Source organism: Agaricus bisporus (genome assembly GCF_000300575.1).
Source record: "Agaricus bisporus var. bisporus H97 unplaced genomic scaffold AGABI2scaffold_1, whole genome shotgun sequence".
NCBI lineage: Eukaryota > Fungi > Basidiomycota > Agaricomycetes > Agaricales > Agaricaceae > Agaricus > Agaricus bisporus.
The window spans coordinates 3,186,984-3,202,050 of record NW_006267344.1 but is presented as its reverse complement, the minus strand read 5'-3'; the positions used below and the strand labels follow the sequence as shown (position 1 = coordinate 3,202,050).

The window sequence follows — 15,067 nt, the reverse complement described above, 5'->3', positions numbered from 1 at the left end:
AACCATAAAACATGCACGCACGAACATATAGATTGGCGTGGAATGGTAAATTACAAAACAACGCCATGTAAAGTTGCTCTGAGTCCAGGTGGCCCATCATTGACATTCTGAACTCAGAAAACTGCTGAATAGGGAACAGCGAAAGGGGTAAGATCCGTGAAGGTCAAGCGTTATTGGAGACCGGGTCGACGTTCCCGGTTGCATCTAGGTCCACGCGACTCTCCTCCCGGACCTTCTCCCCATCCCAAATCAGAAGTCTCGCGGCGCAACTGTCCCATCCGTTCCATAATCTTCTCGAACTTCTCCATGTTCCCAGGATAATCATCTTTCGATCTAGTGCATGCACTCGACTGAATAATGCGTGCCCTATCGGGAGGGCTGTCAGGAGGAGTGAGCAACTCATCGTCTCTCGAGTCAACTGTGAGGAGATTGGAATCTCTCACATCCAAAGCCTCGGATTCAGATTCAACCTCCCACACAGTCTCTAGAACTTGTCGACTTGACTGAAACTCTGGTCGAGCAAAGCACGTCAGGCGCGTCCGACTAAGGAGTAATACAGACCACGAACGACCAGTTGCTCACCTGTTAAACTCGACCCTCGAAGTGAATAAAATTCTGTGAGATCTAGATCAAGACTAGACTGGGACATGGTCTGAGGGATGGTGACACAACGTCTTCTTCTTTTAAACACCGGAGTCAAAGTAATATCCTCCACGGGCTCCCCCATTTCCTCAACTACAATTTCCAAGCATGGAGGTGTCGAAGCTCGAGAGTGTCGGGAAGGCGGTGAAGGACTTCTCTTCCGGCTTGGAAAGAGATATGAGGATTGGGGCGACAGCTCCATCTCCATAACTTCACGTTTGATGTCGAAGTTGCTGGCCTGCCAATGGCAAGCCAAGTTGAGAATGCGATCATGCAAAGACATTATGGTTCCTGAGGTCACCCTCTACGATTCGGGTGTGGCGATACGGGCTCAAAGGGTGCAAATAATCGAGGGACCAGCATAAGCCCCTGAAGGCTGAAGATGCCGAAGGCAGTGACTACGGGGACTCCTGTCATGTCATCATTTACATTTACATGATCAAGTCGCGAAGACGCTCGTAATTGCCGAGGGTTTGATGCTCTACCCTAAGGACATAGGAAAATTCGACGGATTATTCGCACTCCAAAGGCGATCGAACACGATGGACACAGCAAAATTCGAAATCTGCTCGACATATGCAATACGGAACAATACAAATTGAGGGTTTTGGGGAGGCGGGGGAACAAAGCTTAGTAGAGAAGTGATGAGTAAAAGAGTCAAAAAACAAACAGCTAGCTTCTTTTCACTTCGGCCGTTATAAAATCATACACATCACCATTACTCGTCATCGACAAAGCATTTTGAACAGGAGGTACAGGCAGTGAGCGTATAAGCTCCGGCGAATGCGAGCGGACGTAAGCAGGTGACATCCGTACAGGAAGAAAACCCGACGGAATGACTGAAGCTGGTTGAGAATAATCCTCCGATCGAGGCTTTTTTCCCGCAGCGGTATATTGATCCGTCAAAGACTTTCCTCTCATGACAGTAGGTTCTTCACCATAGTAATATCCCAAACCATCATCAAAGATAGTGCTGGACGAAGAGGCGCTGACCATAGGAACAAAAGGGCTGCGAGTAGCCAGTCTCGGCTCGGGTCTTGAGAATGAAATGGGTAATAACTCCGAGGCATCGTAGTACCCACTCAAACCCTTCCGCGACAAGACGCACATCGTACGCTGTACTTCTCCCGCAGATCCGTATATCTCACTATCTTCGATATGTTTGGAAAGGATAAGCGTTTTGAACTCCTGTTTCCTCTCCTTGGCCAACCTTCGTCTGTTGTTAAGAATTAGTAGACCAGCCACTATGATAATTCCAGCCACAGCTGAAAGCGGAACGGCGAAGGCAGCGGTCGGGACAGGGCGTCGTGACACGAATACGTCAGGTTGTGTCGACGAGGAAGGAGGCATTCCGATATGTGGGGAAGTCATCGTTGCATGGGTAGGAGTCGCGAGTCCCAAGCTACCGCTCAACTTGGAGCCCAATGGATGTTTGGCGGTTCCTGATGCCTTCGCCGTCGGTGCTCCGACAGGCGTTTCTTGAAATTCTGGATACTTTGTTAAATCGGGAGACAGTTCCGTGAAGATTGAAGCTTTGCCACCAGAAGGAGCTATCAAAATCTTTATCGAGGCATGCTTGGGGATACAAAGACAAAACTTACTACCAAGCCCAAAAACGGGCGACATGAACACATTTCCAAAATTATCTTGCATCTCCAAATGATATCTGCTCTCTTGGGAAGTCTCCGGTGCAGTTCTAAACAAGCGTAAGCCAACCGAAAGAAAAAAAGATACGGATAAACGTACATCGTAACCATATACCCATCTTTCAACTCCTGTGCCTGAGGCCAGATAGCCGTTCCACATTTTGCGCTCGCCTCCTTCGTCACTTCGCATAATTTGAAGTTGGGAGAAACCACGGGTGTTGTTGACGTCCATTTTCCAATGATGGTATCTCCAGCTATGTATGTAGTTCCTTCCGCCGGGGACACCCAAACCACGTCAAAAAACTTGGCAGCCCCTCGATGTATGACATAGCATATCAAAGCAACTCTCAAAGTTGTCCGCCGCCATCCCATCGTGTATAGTACCGCAACCGGCGCGTAAAGAAAAGATCGAGAATAAGGAGTGAAGTAGTAGCGTCACGGCCAGCGTTTGGAGAGCACAAGGTTAAGAAAGTGCTCATGGGTGATGAGAAACATTGCAACGAGAACCGAGGCAGGCCATATTCGAATATTTAGTCAGCGGGTGTAGACGCCATAGAATCGATCTCCATTTTCTCGGAGGCAAGTTCGGCAGTAGATGCTTCGAGTGGTTGTTTCGAAAACCTTTCCAGCTGAGTCCTAACACAGTTTGAGATTGCAGCCCCGTAGACGGTAATCAGAATCAAGCGTACCTCTTCCGGTCTCTCAACGTCTCCAACATGCCAATGACTTCGTCCTGGTCATTGATCAGAAGCTCGCCACCGGGCAGGTTTGTAACCAGGTCCTTGGCCTGCGCCAGTGCATTCTTGAATTCGTTTGTCTATAGCACAATGTTATGTTCAATTTCGAGAGCTAGAGTATATTTCTCGACCAACCGCTTGGAGAAGAGCCTGCTTTGCTGCCGGAGTTGTCGTTCCCTCTGGCTGACGAGTGAGCTGCAGAACAGCAACGAGCTTCGAGAGCAGGTTTTGATAGAGAGCCACAGGGAGAGGATTCTGCGCCATTGTCGTCGTTTCGCCCAACGCAGTCAAGTCGCCGGTTTGGCTGGTCGTCATCACGTGATCGCCCCCAGCGCATCAGCAAAACATCAATTGTGTGATGGCGTGTGATGGCGTGTGATCAGTGTGATCAGTGTTAGGGACTACTGTATCATTACGACCGTAGGTTCACTGTCAATTACATAATCTTGACAGGTGTCACCTAGTCCGTAGTTCACTGGTCATTTTAGCTGATGACACCTTCCTTTTTGGAGTTCATACCTTCCTTTTTAGGATATGTTATTCCGCTTTAAGGTATGTTTTTGCTGGGGGGATGTTCACACCCTTACATTTTTGATGACGTGAACCAATTTAGGTTCAAAAATCGGGCCTATGACCGATGACGTGAACTTACGGTCGTAATGATACAGTAGTTCGGATTAGATAATGGATGACTTCCCGCAGACATCTAGGACCATTTAGGGACCCTAAACTATCTCTGAAAGGATATTGCTGAGATGCCGGATGGAATTTCAAATGAGGGGAGCGTCCTAGATTCCTCCGTCTAGGAAGGCCTCTGGACCCCTTCACAGATCTTTCCTTTCCTTTTTAAGACAACGGATCAATATGATTTCTCCTTTTGCTTTGTTTTGACACGTTTTTGGTACCTTGTCATCTCTGCTCTGCTTGCCTGCCCCGTCGTTGCCCCACCTGCCTGCTCCGTCGTTTCGAGCATGGGTGACCGTCAAGATGACCGCTTGATGGGCCGTGATGATGCTCAGCAACATCAGAGTTCTCAACCACGGGCATTTCACTTTGCCCACCAGCAGGATCTATACAATCATAGTCCTGGACACCCAGAACACAGTTCTCAAAGCTACAACTTGGTCAGTCTGTTCAATTTGGAACGTGTACATGGTATTCTAATGCTGTATGGCTTTCGGTAGGCTCCCATTAGCCCGGGTTTATCCTCATTCGGCCAGGGAAAGAGTACAACGAGTTTGCATTTGAATACTTCGAGTTCACTACCATTTTTACCACGGATAAGGACTCCAGACTCTCCAGACCTTCCCCTGTTCCCTGGTCTTGCATCCCGCTCCAATCAGCATCCTCATCTTTTGTCTACATCCCCTCCGACGGCACCAGTTCCACCCGCTTCTACAAAAGGCAAGAAAGTACCATCGCAGGCAGCAAAAAAGTGTTCGCATGGTGAAGTATTGGATTTCGGAGATGTGGGTATGGTGTCTGAGTGATTAGAGCCTGCAAAGAAGAAGAAGACTGGGCGTGCGGCTGGTGCTAAAAACTACAAACCAGAGGACAACGTCAAGCTAGTTGAGCTGGTAAAACTCTACCAGCCTATTGGTGGAAATGGCTGGTCAGCAATTGAGACGGAGTATAATTCTTGGGCTAGTCAGCAAGGTTCTCTTACATGCGATGCAAGTAGTTTGCGCAAAAAATGGCAAAACGTACGTGAATTTTACGCTATATTATTACTGGCTCTTTTCTAACACAAAACAGCTTGTGAATACAGCTGGTGATAAACCCACAGGGAATGCTCAACGTCCACGCCTATTTCTAGATGTTCTTGAAGCAGAGAGAGATCAAAAGAATAGGGCAGGTCTACATGCAATGGATGACGACGAAGCTATAGAACTTTCTGATGACATGGGCGGCGAGTCAGGTTCGGACAAGAAACCTGGTATTGCAGTTGTCAAAAGTTATAAGGTAAACAATCCGGTCAAGCCGAAGAACAGTCGTTCAGCCCCGTCTACCTCCTTTTCGCAAATCTCTGACGTTTCGGATGTAATGGGAAAGTATTTTGATCCAGAGCAGGAGAAAAATCAGGAAAATTGGCAACTCAAATTTATGCAGGTTCAAAGTCTTCAAGCAGAGGTACAGGATCTTCGGGAACACAACAACAACCTTCAAATCAAGCTCTTTGAAGCCAACCAACATGCCCGTGATACTGAGCACAAGCTAGAGATTTACAAGATCAAATATTCCCGTTCTCGTCATCATCATCGTCCTCGCACGCCATCTCCACCTTCCTCGGAAATGTATACAGTGACAGACAAAACCGTTGCAATGTTTACAACACCTTCAAAGATACTATTATAGCATGTGACAAACTGACCGTGACATCACGTAATTAACATCGTTTGAAAGCCATGCTTCTTGGCTTTAATTCGATAGTAATACCATTATGTAATTCTAAATATTCATCAAAATACTGGCAATGTACTAACAAAGATGCATTGCAACAGTTTTGTCCCTCTCATTCACCAAGTACAAATCTCTATGTTTAGTACTTAGTATAGCCTCCCTTTGCCTTGAGTACAGCTTCTACCCTTCTAGGCATACTCTCTATCAGATTCTGACACACCTCAGGCTTTATATCATTCCACTCCTTATCCACTCTTGTCCAAAGTTCTCCAATTCCCCTAGGTGCTTCTTCATACTCTTCAAGCTTGATTTTGAGGTGGTCCCAGAGATGTTCAATTGGATTGAGGTCTGGAGACTGTGCTGGCCATGGCAACAAATCAATGTTGTTCTCTTTGAACCAGTTCTGGGCCTTTTTAGACTTGTGCTTGGGGTGATTGTCCTGCTGAAATATGAAATCCTCCTTTTCTTTCCCATAATACTCCACACTATCCTCCAGATTGTCCTCCAAAATGCTAACATATAGATCAGCATCCATTTTACCTTTAATTTGGCATGCATAGCCACATCCCTCCCAAAACATACAACCCCACATCATCAAAGAACCTCCTCCAAACTTCAAAGTCCCAGACACCAGTCTATCACTCAAGCCTTTTCCATCCCTTTTCACACCCATTTTCTTCCATCTGACCCCAAACAATTAATCTTTGTTTCATCAGACCATACTATCCTTTTCCAGTCTTCTATAGTCCAGTTTTGACGAGCTAAAGCCCAGTCCAAGCAATCCTTGCGGTGTTTGGCCTTGAGCAAAGGATGTTTAACCTTTACTACAGCCTTCATACCAGTGCGGGAAAGAGTTCTACGTATGGTCTTTGTAGAAATTGAGTGGGGCAAGGTGTTGGCAAGTAGTCTCTTGACTTGAGAAGTGTTGTCAGCCTTTTGAGAGGTGATTAAGCGAACAGCGTAGTGGGTATCAGAAGATGTAAGCAGTCTAGGACGACCACCTGAGGATATAGCAAGGTTGGGACGGTGCTTGGATCTAATTCCAGATATAGTGGAATGATGTATGCTGGTAGAAGTAGAGATTTCATGAGCTGATGCTCCTGAATCAAGCAAATAAAGGATATGAGAGAGCTGACTTGGAGTGAGGGGCTTCATTGTAAGGAATCATGCCAAAGATGCTCTGTATATATACTCAAAGTGTGGCTGTGCTGACTTTTCATCTTTGTTGAATGTGGCTGTGCTGATTTTTCAAGTCAGTCAATGGAGTCAGGTGACTTTATACTTGGTGAATGAGAGGGACAAAACTGTTGCAATGCATCTTTGTTAGTAAATTGCCAGTATTTTGATGAATATTTAGAATTACATAATGGTATTACTATCGAATTAAAGCCAAGAGTCATGGCTTTCAAACGATGTTAATTACGTGATGTCACGGTCAGTTTGTCACATGCTATAATAGTATCTTTGAAGGTGTTATAAACATTGCAACGGTTTTGTCCGTCACTGTACTTCCGACCCATCACCAGACAAACGTACCACATCTCACAAGCACCAAAAAAAGCGAGAATCTAACGAGGGTTTACCTAACTAGTTCATTAGAATCATTTCTATTTCCTTTCAACTATTCAACTAGAAAAACATATTCCTATTCAACTAGACAACCATATCTTACTATTCAACTAGTAATTACTTTACTACTCAACTAGTTACTATTTGTAAATGAAATCTAGAGACCTGATCTCTATTGTGTATGTCTCCGAATAACATATTCCCAAAATTGTTCCACACTTCTTCGTCATGAGACCATATAGGCATGTACACACTCCGAATTTGACTAATCCCTACACATCGTGCATGTAGATTGACTAGTCGTATACAGATTTGAAGAAGACGTTGTCGATGTTCCGATGAGCTGATTTCAAGTGGAACACGAAGTTGCCCAAATGACCCTTGGACAGTCCGCATGCCCCATTCAGCTGTTTGTCGGTACGAAAGAAGTTGGTGGTTAAAAGCAAGAATGTATTCTTGAGTTACCGGGTTAGCTGAAACTTGCTCGCCGCTTTTTAAAGGTGCGCGGATTCTACCAGCAATTGACCGTGTACCTCGTGGAAATGCTGTGTCGGCAACAATATAGAAGCCTTCGGGAGTATCAGCTTCGAGTTGTTTATAGATCGAGCGGGCTACTTGAGCATCGTGCCAGCTACCAGGAGCATTCAATGAAGCTGAAACAATGACACCTGAGCATAAGACGTTTGAGTATATAGATATAAGGCAAAGATATGGGTTGTACTAGCCTTCGGGCGAAAATACAAGAATGTTGTTGATTCTGTGGTCGGTTTTCCATCCATTGTATGTCGCATTCTCAATTTCTACATCATCAGATTCCTGCACCAATAACAAAAGTCCATCTATTGAGCCAAATGCACCATCAAGCAGTGGATGCCGTTTTCGTATAAGACTGTTGAGATAGTGATACTCCTCATACGTTTTCGGAAACGTGACCCTGGCTTCGGGAATAATTTTCAAAGCGTGAAAAAGAATTGTTTGAGCGAAATCCAGATATCTAGAAACGACTTGTTCAACGGTGAAAACAATCTAGAATTTACTTCACCTTACCGGGAAAGTGTGGATGGCGTGAGCACAAAAATCTGTTGAAGGCTCACTTTGCGCATCGAAGATCCAAGATAATGGAGGACCAGTGCCAAAGCACCAGCAGCATCCAATGATCTGCGGTCGATTCTTGGCTGTCCTTCGAGATTGATATCATTTCAAAGTACAGGTGTAGCTTCCCAATGTGCCGCAAATCCTTGAGGCCCTTCCAGGATGTAGCGGAAGGTAGCTACATCAAAACCCATTGTTGTTATGAAAGCCCGGTCGTCCTGGGTGTCCCAGAGTTGTTGCCAGGGTGTTCCACATCGTGGATTGGGTAAGAGGTTACTTCACAACAAATAAAGCCTGTGATTATTTCTATTCAACCTCTGTGCCATTCGAGCCTGAAGAGCAGCTACAAAGATAATGCACAGAGTGGCAAGTGCAGCAGCAGTATTGTCGTCCTCATGGGCAACATATTGATTCATGGAGAAGGTATGCAGACAACAAACACGGTAGCAAAACGACGCGCCCAAATCTGGAATGTGGCTGTACACCATAAGATGACGTGTCAATCATGTGGTTCATCGACCCAGAAAAGGCCATGGGAAGTCAACATAATCCTAGATTTACCTAGATACTAATTTCCAAAACATTTAGGGTCCCTAAATTCCTGCGGGAAGTCATCCAATACCTGGATAAATCCGTTTGGATGCCGAAACACGGATCCAATCCGCATGATATAAATAGCGGATGGGTATCACCAGATTTCGGATCCAGCTGTGCCAATATTTAAGCTCCGATCAAATATCATGATGGACTGATGGTTGACTGATTGCGCGATAACAGCTCTTCCTTTCATCAAAACACCATGTCCCATCGTCGTAGCTCTCGTATTAGGGGTCACACAACCTGTTATAGTGACCCCGGCCCGGTCCTAAGCTGGGGCGTTACGTCGATAGAAATACTCAGAGTTCTAAAGCGTAACAAAGGAGACCTGTTATGAATTTACCAACCTATAGGAGGGACGTCATCATGCTTACTCATTTCCATATCCCTGGATATACTCTTCTCCACCTACGCTTCTCCCATCAGTCATTCCCATGTCACTTTCTCTTTGACGTTACCTTGTTTATCTTTCCCTTCTATGATCATTCTTATTGTTCCCTTGATTGATCCTTCATGATACCTATTATGTCTTTTCCTTCCCATGATCAATCTTCTATTCTCATGATTGATCATCCTTCTTCCTAGTTTATACTTTCCTTCTCACTGATTACTCATCTACCTCGGTCATGGTTACTCAGCCCGTTCTATAGTTAGTTACCTTGGGTAGTACTCTTTACATATATAAACCCTATAGGTACTGCTGTATTTCTTTACGCTTTACCAATTGTATCTTTCCCTTTCTCTACTCTCACCTCGCTCTCAAGTCTTTGTCACTTGTCTGCAACCTGAGTCTTACAGACTAAGGTCGTAACATCTGGTAAAGCGTCTACACCTCACCTTGCAGACAGCAGCTATCGAGGGCTTGCTGTAGTGGTAGTGCATACGGCAGAATCTACCAGTTGAACGCACTTGCGTTGAAGGTCGCTCTATTGCGTCGTTATCCACATTACTGAAAGCACTCGCTTTGAAGGTCGCTCTATCGCGTCATCACCCACATTTTTGAACGCCACTTTGCGTTGAAGGTCGCTCTATCGCGTCGAATTTTTTTATGGAGTACTTAACTCGGGCACTATTGCATGCCAAGTCGGAAACAGGATCTACAGAGAACGATCGAAGAAGATTTCAACATCTACCAACAGGAGACATTACAAGAGCTTGAAAAGACAGCTGAGCATGAGCATTTGAGGCTATTACAACAACTTCAACCGAGACCGGACGAAGAAGACGAGCAGATCCAACAGACAGTAGAAGAGAATCATCACTCAGAGAAGGAAGACGAAGACGAACCAACCAGTCGCTTATCACTTGAAGAAGAAGAAGAACTTGCCAACAAACTAGCAAACATGTCGACCAACGATACTTTCAGAGCTTTGATCCCCGATCCAGGAAAGTTTGAAGGAAGTAGAGAGAAGTTTGAGGATTTGTGGAGGAGTATCTGTTATGAATTTACCAACCTATAGGAGGGACGTCATCATGCTTACTCAGTTCCACATCCCTGGATATACTCTTCCCCACCTACGCTTCTCCCATCATTCTTTCCCATGTCACTTTCTCTTTGACGTTACCTTGTTTATCTTTTCCTTCTCATGATCATTCTTATTGTTCCCTTGATTGATCCTTCATGTTACCTGTTACATCTTTTTGTTCTCATGATCAATCTTCTATTCTCATGATTGATCATCCTCCTTCCTAGTTTATACTTTCATTCTCACTGATTACTCATCTACCTCGGTCATGGTTACTCAGCCCGTTCTATAGTTAGTTACCTCGGGTAGATAGTCTTAGTATAAGTAAGCGTAGATACTCTCTGTATTTCCCTACGCTTTACCAACTTGCTTTTCCCCTTACTCGCCCTCAAGTCTTTGCCTTCGCTGCAACCTGAGCATTCGCTTTAAGGTCGTAACATTTGGTAAAGCGTCCTTAGCTCACCTTGCAATTAGTAAGTACCTTGGAAGGGTACTGTGCAGCTTACGCTTGCTGTAGAACCGAAATTTTTTAGCCATACGGGCATCAGACGAGTTTTAGCCACACGGACACCAGAGAAGTAGTGTATGAGCACAGAGAGAAACGACTACGACAGTCTAGACGAAGAACACTACGAACGAGTAGCCAGATCTACTAGGAGAAACCAGAACAGGAAGAACCAGAAGAAACGACAACCAGTTGACTTTAGGAGTTACAGAGACACTAGGAACCCCATCGACACAGAGTCAGAGAACGAGAACACCATCGACACAGACGATCAGAACACCCGAGACAACGACAACATGAGCAACGACGCCGCCGTAACTGTTAGTGCACAAGCAGATGCACTCAAGTCGCTTATCCCGAGCCCGAAGGATTTTGGGGGGAATAGAGAGCAGTTTGCAGAATGGTGGATGAACATGACACTTTTCCTCAAGTACAACAAGGTCACGGACACCGACCAGAAAATCATCGCTACCATCGTACGATTGAAAGGACCTATCCCCAGCTATTTTGCCGAAGTTTGGACAGAGAAACTGGCCAGCAGCATCACATACACATGGGATACTTTTGAAGAAGAAATCAAGACTTCATTCGGAAAAGGAAACGAGAAGGATATAGCAGAGGAAAGGATCGAATCCCTCAAACAAGGAAACAGGAACACCATGGACTTCCTAGTCGAATTCACAGCTCTCATGTACAAATCCAAAATCGACGACCAACACGCCATATTCCTCCTTAGACGCCACACCCGTCACGATATTATCAAGACGATTTTGGGATACCCAAGGAAAGACATTCCGGAGACGAGAGAAGACTGGAATAACGCAATCTTACAAGTTGGGTCAGGACTAGAGACGATGAAAAGGATTGATCAGAGGACCGAAACTGGAATCACTTACGGAGGAAGTGGACAACCGATGGAGATAGGATGGAAGAAATTCGAATGGGACAAGGATGGGAAACCCAAATGTCACAAATGCGGAAAGTTCGGACACATCGGGAAGAACTGCGAAGAGAAGAAGAAGAATTTTGGAGAGAAGAAGAGCTTCAAATGTTTCAGTTGTGGGAAATTTGGACACATTGCGAAGAATTGCCGAAGCAACAGGAGTGGAAGAATTAGAGCGATGAACGAGGATTCTGACGATGAAAACGACTCCAAGAACGAACAGGGTTTTTCCGATGGTTCCGAGTAGGCACGACCTCGCGAACCAATGTACCTAGACAAATGAACAATCGATACGTTGTCCCTCAAAAACGTCTAGGAGTGCAAGAACTGGAAGTAAAACCCGTCCTCACTACAACAAACGGAAAGAAACTCAAAGTCTCAGCCATGGTCGACTCGGGATGCACACACACATGTATCGACGAAGGATTAGTAAAGAGGAAGAAGATCCCGACGAAGAAATTGGAATGGCCGATCACATGCAGGAATTCAGATGGAACGATAGCAGGAAAGAAGGATATCACCAAATTCGCGAAGATAGACATAAACATCAATGGTCATAACGAGCAACTGGACGCAGTCGTCACTCCATTACAGTCATCCGACCTCTTTCTGGGTCATGATTGGTTAACGAACCACAACCCTGAGATCAATTGGAAACAAGGAATTATCAAATTCAACCGGTGCCCCACATCATGTTCTTTTCCCCATACCGACATCTCTTTCGAACCACGTATACGACGATTACAATCAAATGAAGACACTGAGGAAAAAGAACCGGATCCAACGAACCCTGAAGACTTACCAGCATACATGAAACCCTTCGCCCATCTTTTCAACAAAAAGAACTTCGACAAGCTACCTGAACGAACGGAATGGGACCACGAAGTTAACTTCACAGAAAACGCACCAACGGAAATATCATCAAAGGTTTATAGCATGACACCACTAGAGAGAGAAGAACTGGACAAATTTTTGGACGAAAACCTGGCTACCAATCGAATCCGACCATCAAAATCACCCTATGCAGCACCATGTTTTTTCGTTCCCAAGAAAGACGGTTCACTAAGGTTATGTCAGGATTATAGGAAGCTGAACGAAATCACGATCAAAGACAAGACGCCACTACCCCTCATCAGTGAAGTATTAGATCAACTCAAAGACGCCAAGGTTTTCAACAAATTGGACATTATCTGGGGGTACAACAACGTTCGGATACGAGAAGGAGATGAATGGAAAGCAGCGTTCTTGACGAATCGCAGATTATTTGAACCAACGGTCATGTTCTTTGGAATGAGTAATTCCCCCGCCACCTTCTCACGTATGATGGCGACAATCTTTCGAGAAATGATACAAGACGGATCTTTAGCCAACTACATGGACGATTTCATCATTCCAGCAAAGGACGATGAAGAATTGGAAGCACGAACTTTACGTTTTCTCAAAATCGCGGAGAAGCACAATTTATCATTCAAACGGACGAAATGCGAGTTCAATGTCTCATCAACAACGGTATTAGGAACGGTTATTGGGAATGGAAAGGCAACAATGGAAGAAGAGAAGGTCAAGGCAATACGAGATTGGGCGGTCCCTACCACGGTCAAACAAGTCGAAAGCTTTTTAGGTTTCGCCAACTTCTATCGACGATTTATCAAAAATTTCAGCACCATCGCGCAACCACTAAACGAGCTGAAGTCTAAGAAAGGAGAGAAATGGTATTGGAACGATGAACAACAACAAGCTTTCGAACAAATCAAGCAAGCTATTGCCAGCGAACCGGTCTTAGCGTTACCCAAGGACAAAGGACAATTCAGAGTTGAAGTAGACGCATCAAACTATGGAACAGGAGCAGTACTATCACAGGAACAGGAAGACAAATGGCACCCGGTCGCCTTCATGTCGAAAACATTATCTGAAGCCGAGCGAAACTACGAGATCTACGACAAGGAACTACTAGCTATCATAAAAGCTTTGAAACTATGGCGACACTATCTATTGGACGCAAAGGAGCAATTTGAGATATGGACAGATCACGAGAACCTCAAATATTTCCGAGAACCTCAAAAGCTCAACGCTCGACAAGCAAGATGGTACCTCATGCTACAGGAATACGATTTCCTTCTACGACACATTCCTGGGAAGACAAACACCAAAGCAGACATCCTGTCGAGACTAATCAAACCTGACACATCTAACGACAACCGAGGAGTAGAAATGTTCAAGGAGAAAATGTTCATCCGAAGAATTGAAGAATCCATTCCCATCTATGATGTCACCTTACTCCACAATCGAAGATTTGAAATCATAGCCGATGAAACCCTACTTGAGAAGATTAGGAAATGTGAAAGACGAGAAACCAGAGTAATAGAAGAGATGAAGAAGCAACCAGAGAAAGTATGGGAGAACAACGGAATCATTTACCGACAAGGAAGGATCTATGTTCCGAATAATCAGGAGATCAGAGATTTCATTCTTCACGATCATCATAATTCCCCCGACGCCGGACATCCTGGAATATACCGAATGCTAGAATCAGTTAAACGAACCTTTTGGTGGCCCACGATCAAAACGGATATCAGAAGATATGTCAGAGGATGCGACATGTGCCAGAAGAACAAAACCATTCGACGACCCGATCACATCCCGCTTAATCCATTATCCATCCCTGACAAACCTTGGGAAGAAATATCTATAGACATGATCGGACCACTACCGAAGTCAAAGGAGAAGGATGCTATTATTGTTATCGTTGACAGATTCTCCAAAATGATCCACCTCGTTCCCACTACCACGTCACTCACGTCCATGGATCTTGCGGAAATCTATAAGGAAGAAGTCTGGCGACATCATGGAATTCCAAAACGGATTATTAGCGACAGAGGACCACAGTTTGCATCGAAATTTATGGAATCTCTATGCAAAGCTCTAGGCATTGAACGGAACCTTTCTACGGCCTATCACCCACAGACAGACGGTCAAACAGAGCGGATGAATCAGGAAATTGAAACCTACCTTCGAGCATTCATCAATTATCGACAAGACGATTGGACGAGATGGCTTCCCATGGCGGAATTCCATTACAATGACAAAACCCACGCTGCCACTGGACAAACCCCATTCTTCCTGAATTACGGACTTCACCCATGGAAAGGGAATATCACGGTAGAAACGACGAACCCCACCGCCACCTCCTTGATCGAAGAATTAGAGAACGTGCGAGAAGAAGCTAAAGCTGCAATGGAAGCAAACAACGAAATGATGAGAGAAAGAGGAAACAACAAGCACCACAAGGAACCCTTTGCAGAAGGAGATAAAGTTTGGTTAGAAACGACGAATATTCATTCCAATCGTCCGACTCGGAAACTAGACCACAAACGATATGGACCTTTCGAGATCTTGAAACAAATTGGTGATCGATCTTACAAACTGAAGTTACAGTACCTGATACTTGGACAATACACGACGTCTTCCAC

The 15,067-nt window shown here is 44.9% G+C and overlaps 7 protein-coding genes across 7 annotated transcripts; 3 read left to right on the top strand and 4 right to left on the bottom strand.

The window, feature by feature from the left end:
• Positions 1-170: 170 nt before the first annotated feature.
• Positions 171-649, bottom strand: AGABI2DRAFT_140746 (hypothetical protein; the record flags this gene model as incomplete). The annotated part of the gene is made up of 2 exons (XM_006454860.1): positions 171-511; positions 583-649. The coding sequence occupies 2 exons, from the start codon at positions 647-649 to the stop codon at positions 171-173; spliced, it is 408 nt and encodes a 135-aa protein (XP_006454923.1).
• Positions 650-1,314: 665 nt separating this feature from the next.
• On the bottom strand, positions 1,315-2,660 carry AGABI2DRAFT_114692 (hypothetical protein; the record flags this gene model as incomplete). Its single annotated transcript, XM_006454859.1, has 3 exons — positions 1,315-2,192; positions 2,244-2,338; positions 2,389-2,660. 3 exons carry the CDS (start codon positions 2,658-2,660, stop codon positions 1,315-1,317), a joined length of 1,245 nt encoding a protein of 414 aa, XP_006454922.1.
• A 158-nt stretch (positions 2,661-2,818) lies between these two features.
• Positions 2,819-3,289, bottom strand: AGABI2DRAFT_114691 (hypothetical protein; the record flags this gene model as incomplete). Its single annotated transcript, XM_006454858.1, has 3 exons — positions 2,819-2,924; positions 2,978-3,105; positions 3,161-3,289. 3 exons carry the CDS (start codon positions 3,287-3,289, stop codon positions 2,819-2,821), a joined length of 363 nt encoding a protein of 120 aa, XP_006454921.1.
• Positions 3,290-3,996: 707 nt separating this feature from the next.
• Positions 3,997-5,380, top strand: AGABI2DRAFT_140744 (hypothetical protein; the record flags this gene model as incomplete). The annotated part of the gene is made up of 4 exons (XM_006454857.1): positions 3,997-4,149; positions 4,210-4,498; positions 4,520-4,728; positions 4,781-5,380. The coding sequence occupies 4 exons, from the start codon at positions 3,997-3,999 to the stop codon at positions 5,378-5,380; spliced, it is 1,251 nt and encodes a 416-aa protein (XP_006454920.1).
• Positions 5,381-7,123: 1,743 nt separating this feature from the next.
• On the bottom strand, positions 7,124-8,502 carry AGABI2DRAFT_148230 (hypothetical protein; the record flags this gene model as incomplete). Its single annotated transcript, XM_006454856.1, has 5 exons — positions 7,124-7,662; positions 7,720-7,988; positions 8,042-8,169; positions 8,203-8,362; positions 8,402-8,502. 5 exons carry the CDS (start codon positions 8,500-8,502, stop codon positions 7,124-7,126), a joined length of 1,197 nt encoding a protein of 398 aa, XP_006454919.1.
• A 1,257-nt stretch (positions 8,503-9,759) lies between these two features.
• AGABI2DRAFT_114688 (hypothetical protein) lies at positions 9,760-10,143 on the top strand (the record flags this gene model as incomplete). The annotated part of the gene is made up of 1 exon (XM_006454855.1): positions 9,760-10,143. The coding sequence occupies one exon, from the start codon at positions 9,760-9,762 to the stop codon at positions 10,141-10,143; it is 384 nt and encodes a 127-aa protein (XP_006454918.1).
• Positions 10,144-10,734: 591 nt separating this feature from the next.
• AGABI2DRAFT_114687 (hypothetical protein) lies at positions 10,735-11,844 on the top strand (the record flags this gene model as incomplete). The annotated part of the gene is made up of 1 exon (XM_006454854.1): positions 10,735-11,844. The coding sequence occupies one exon, from the start codon at positions 10,735-10,737 to the stop codon at positions 11,842-11,844; it is 1,110 nt and encodes a 369-aa protein (XP_006454917.1).
• Between the last annotated feature and the right edge of the window lie 3,223 nt (positions 11,845-15,067).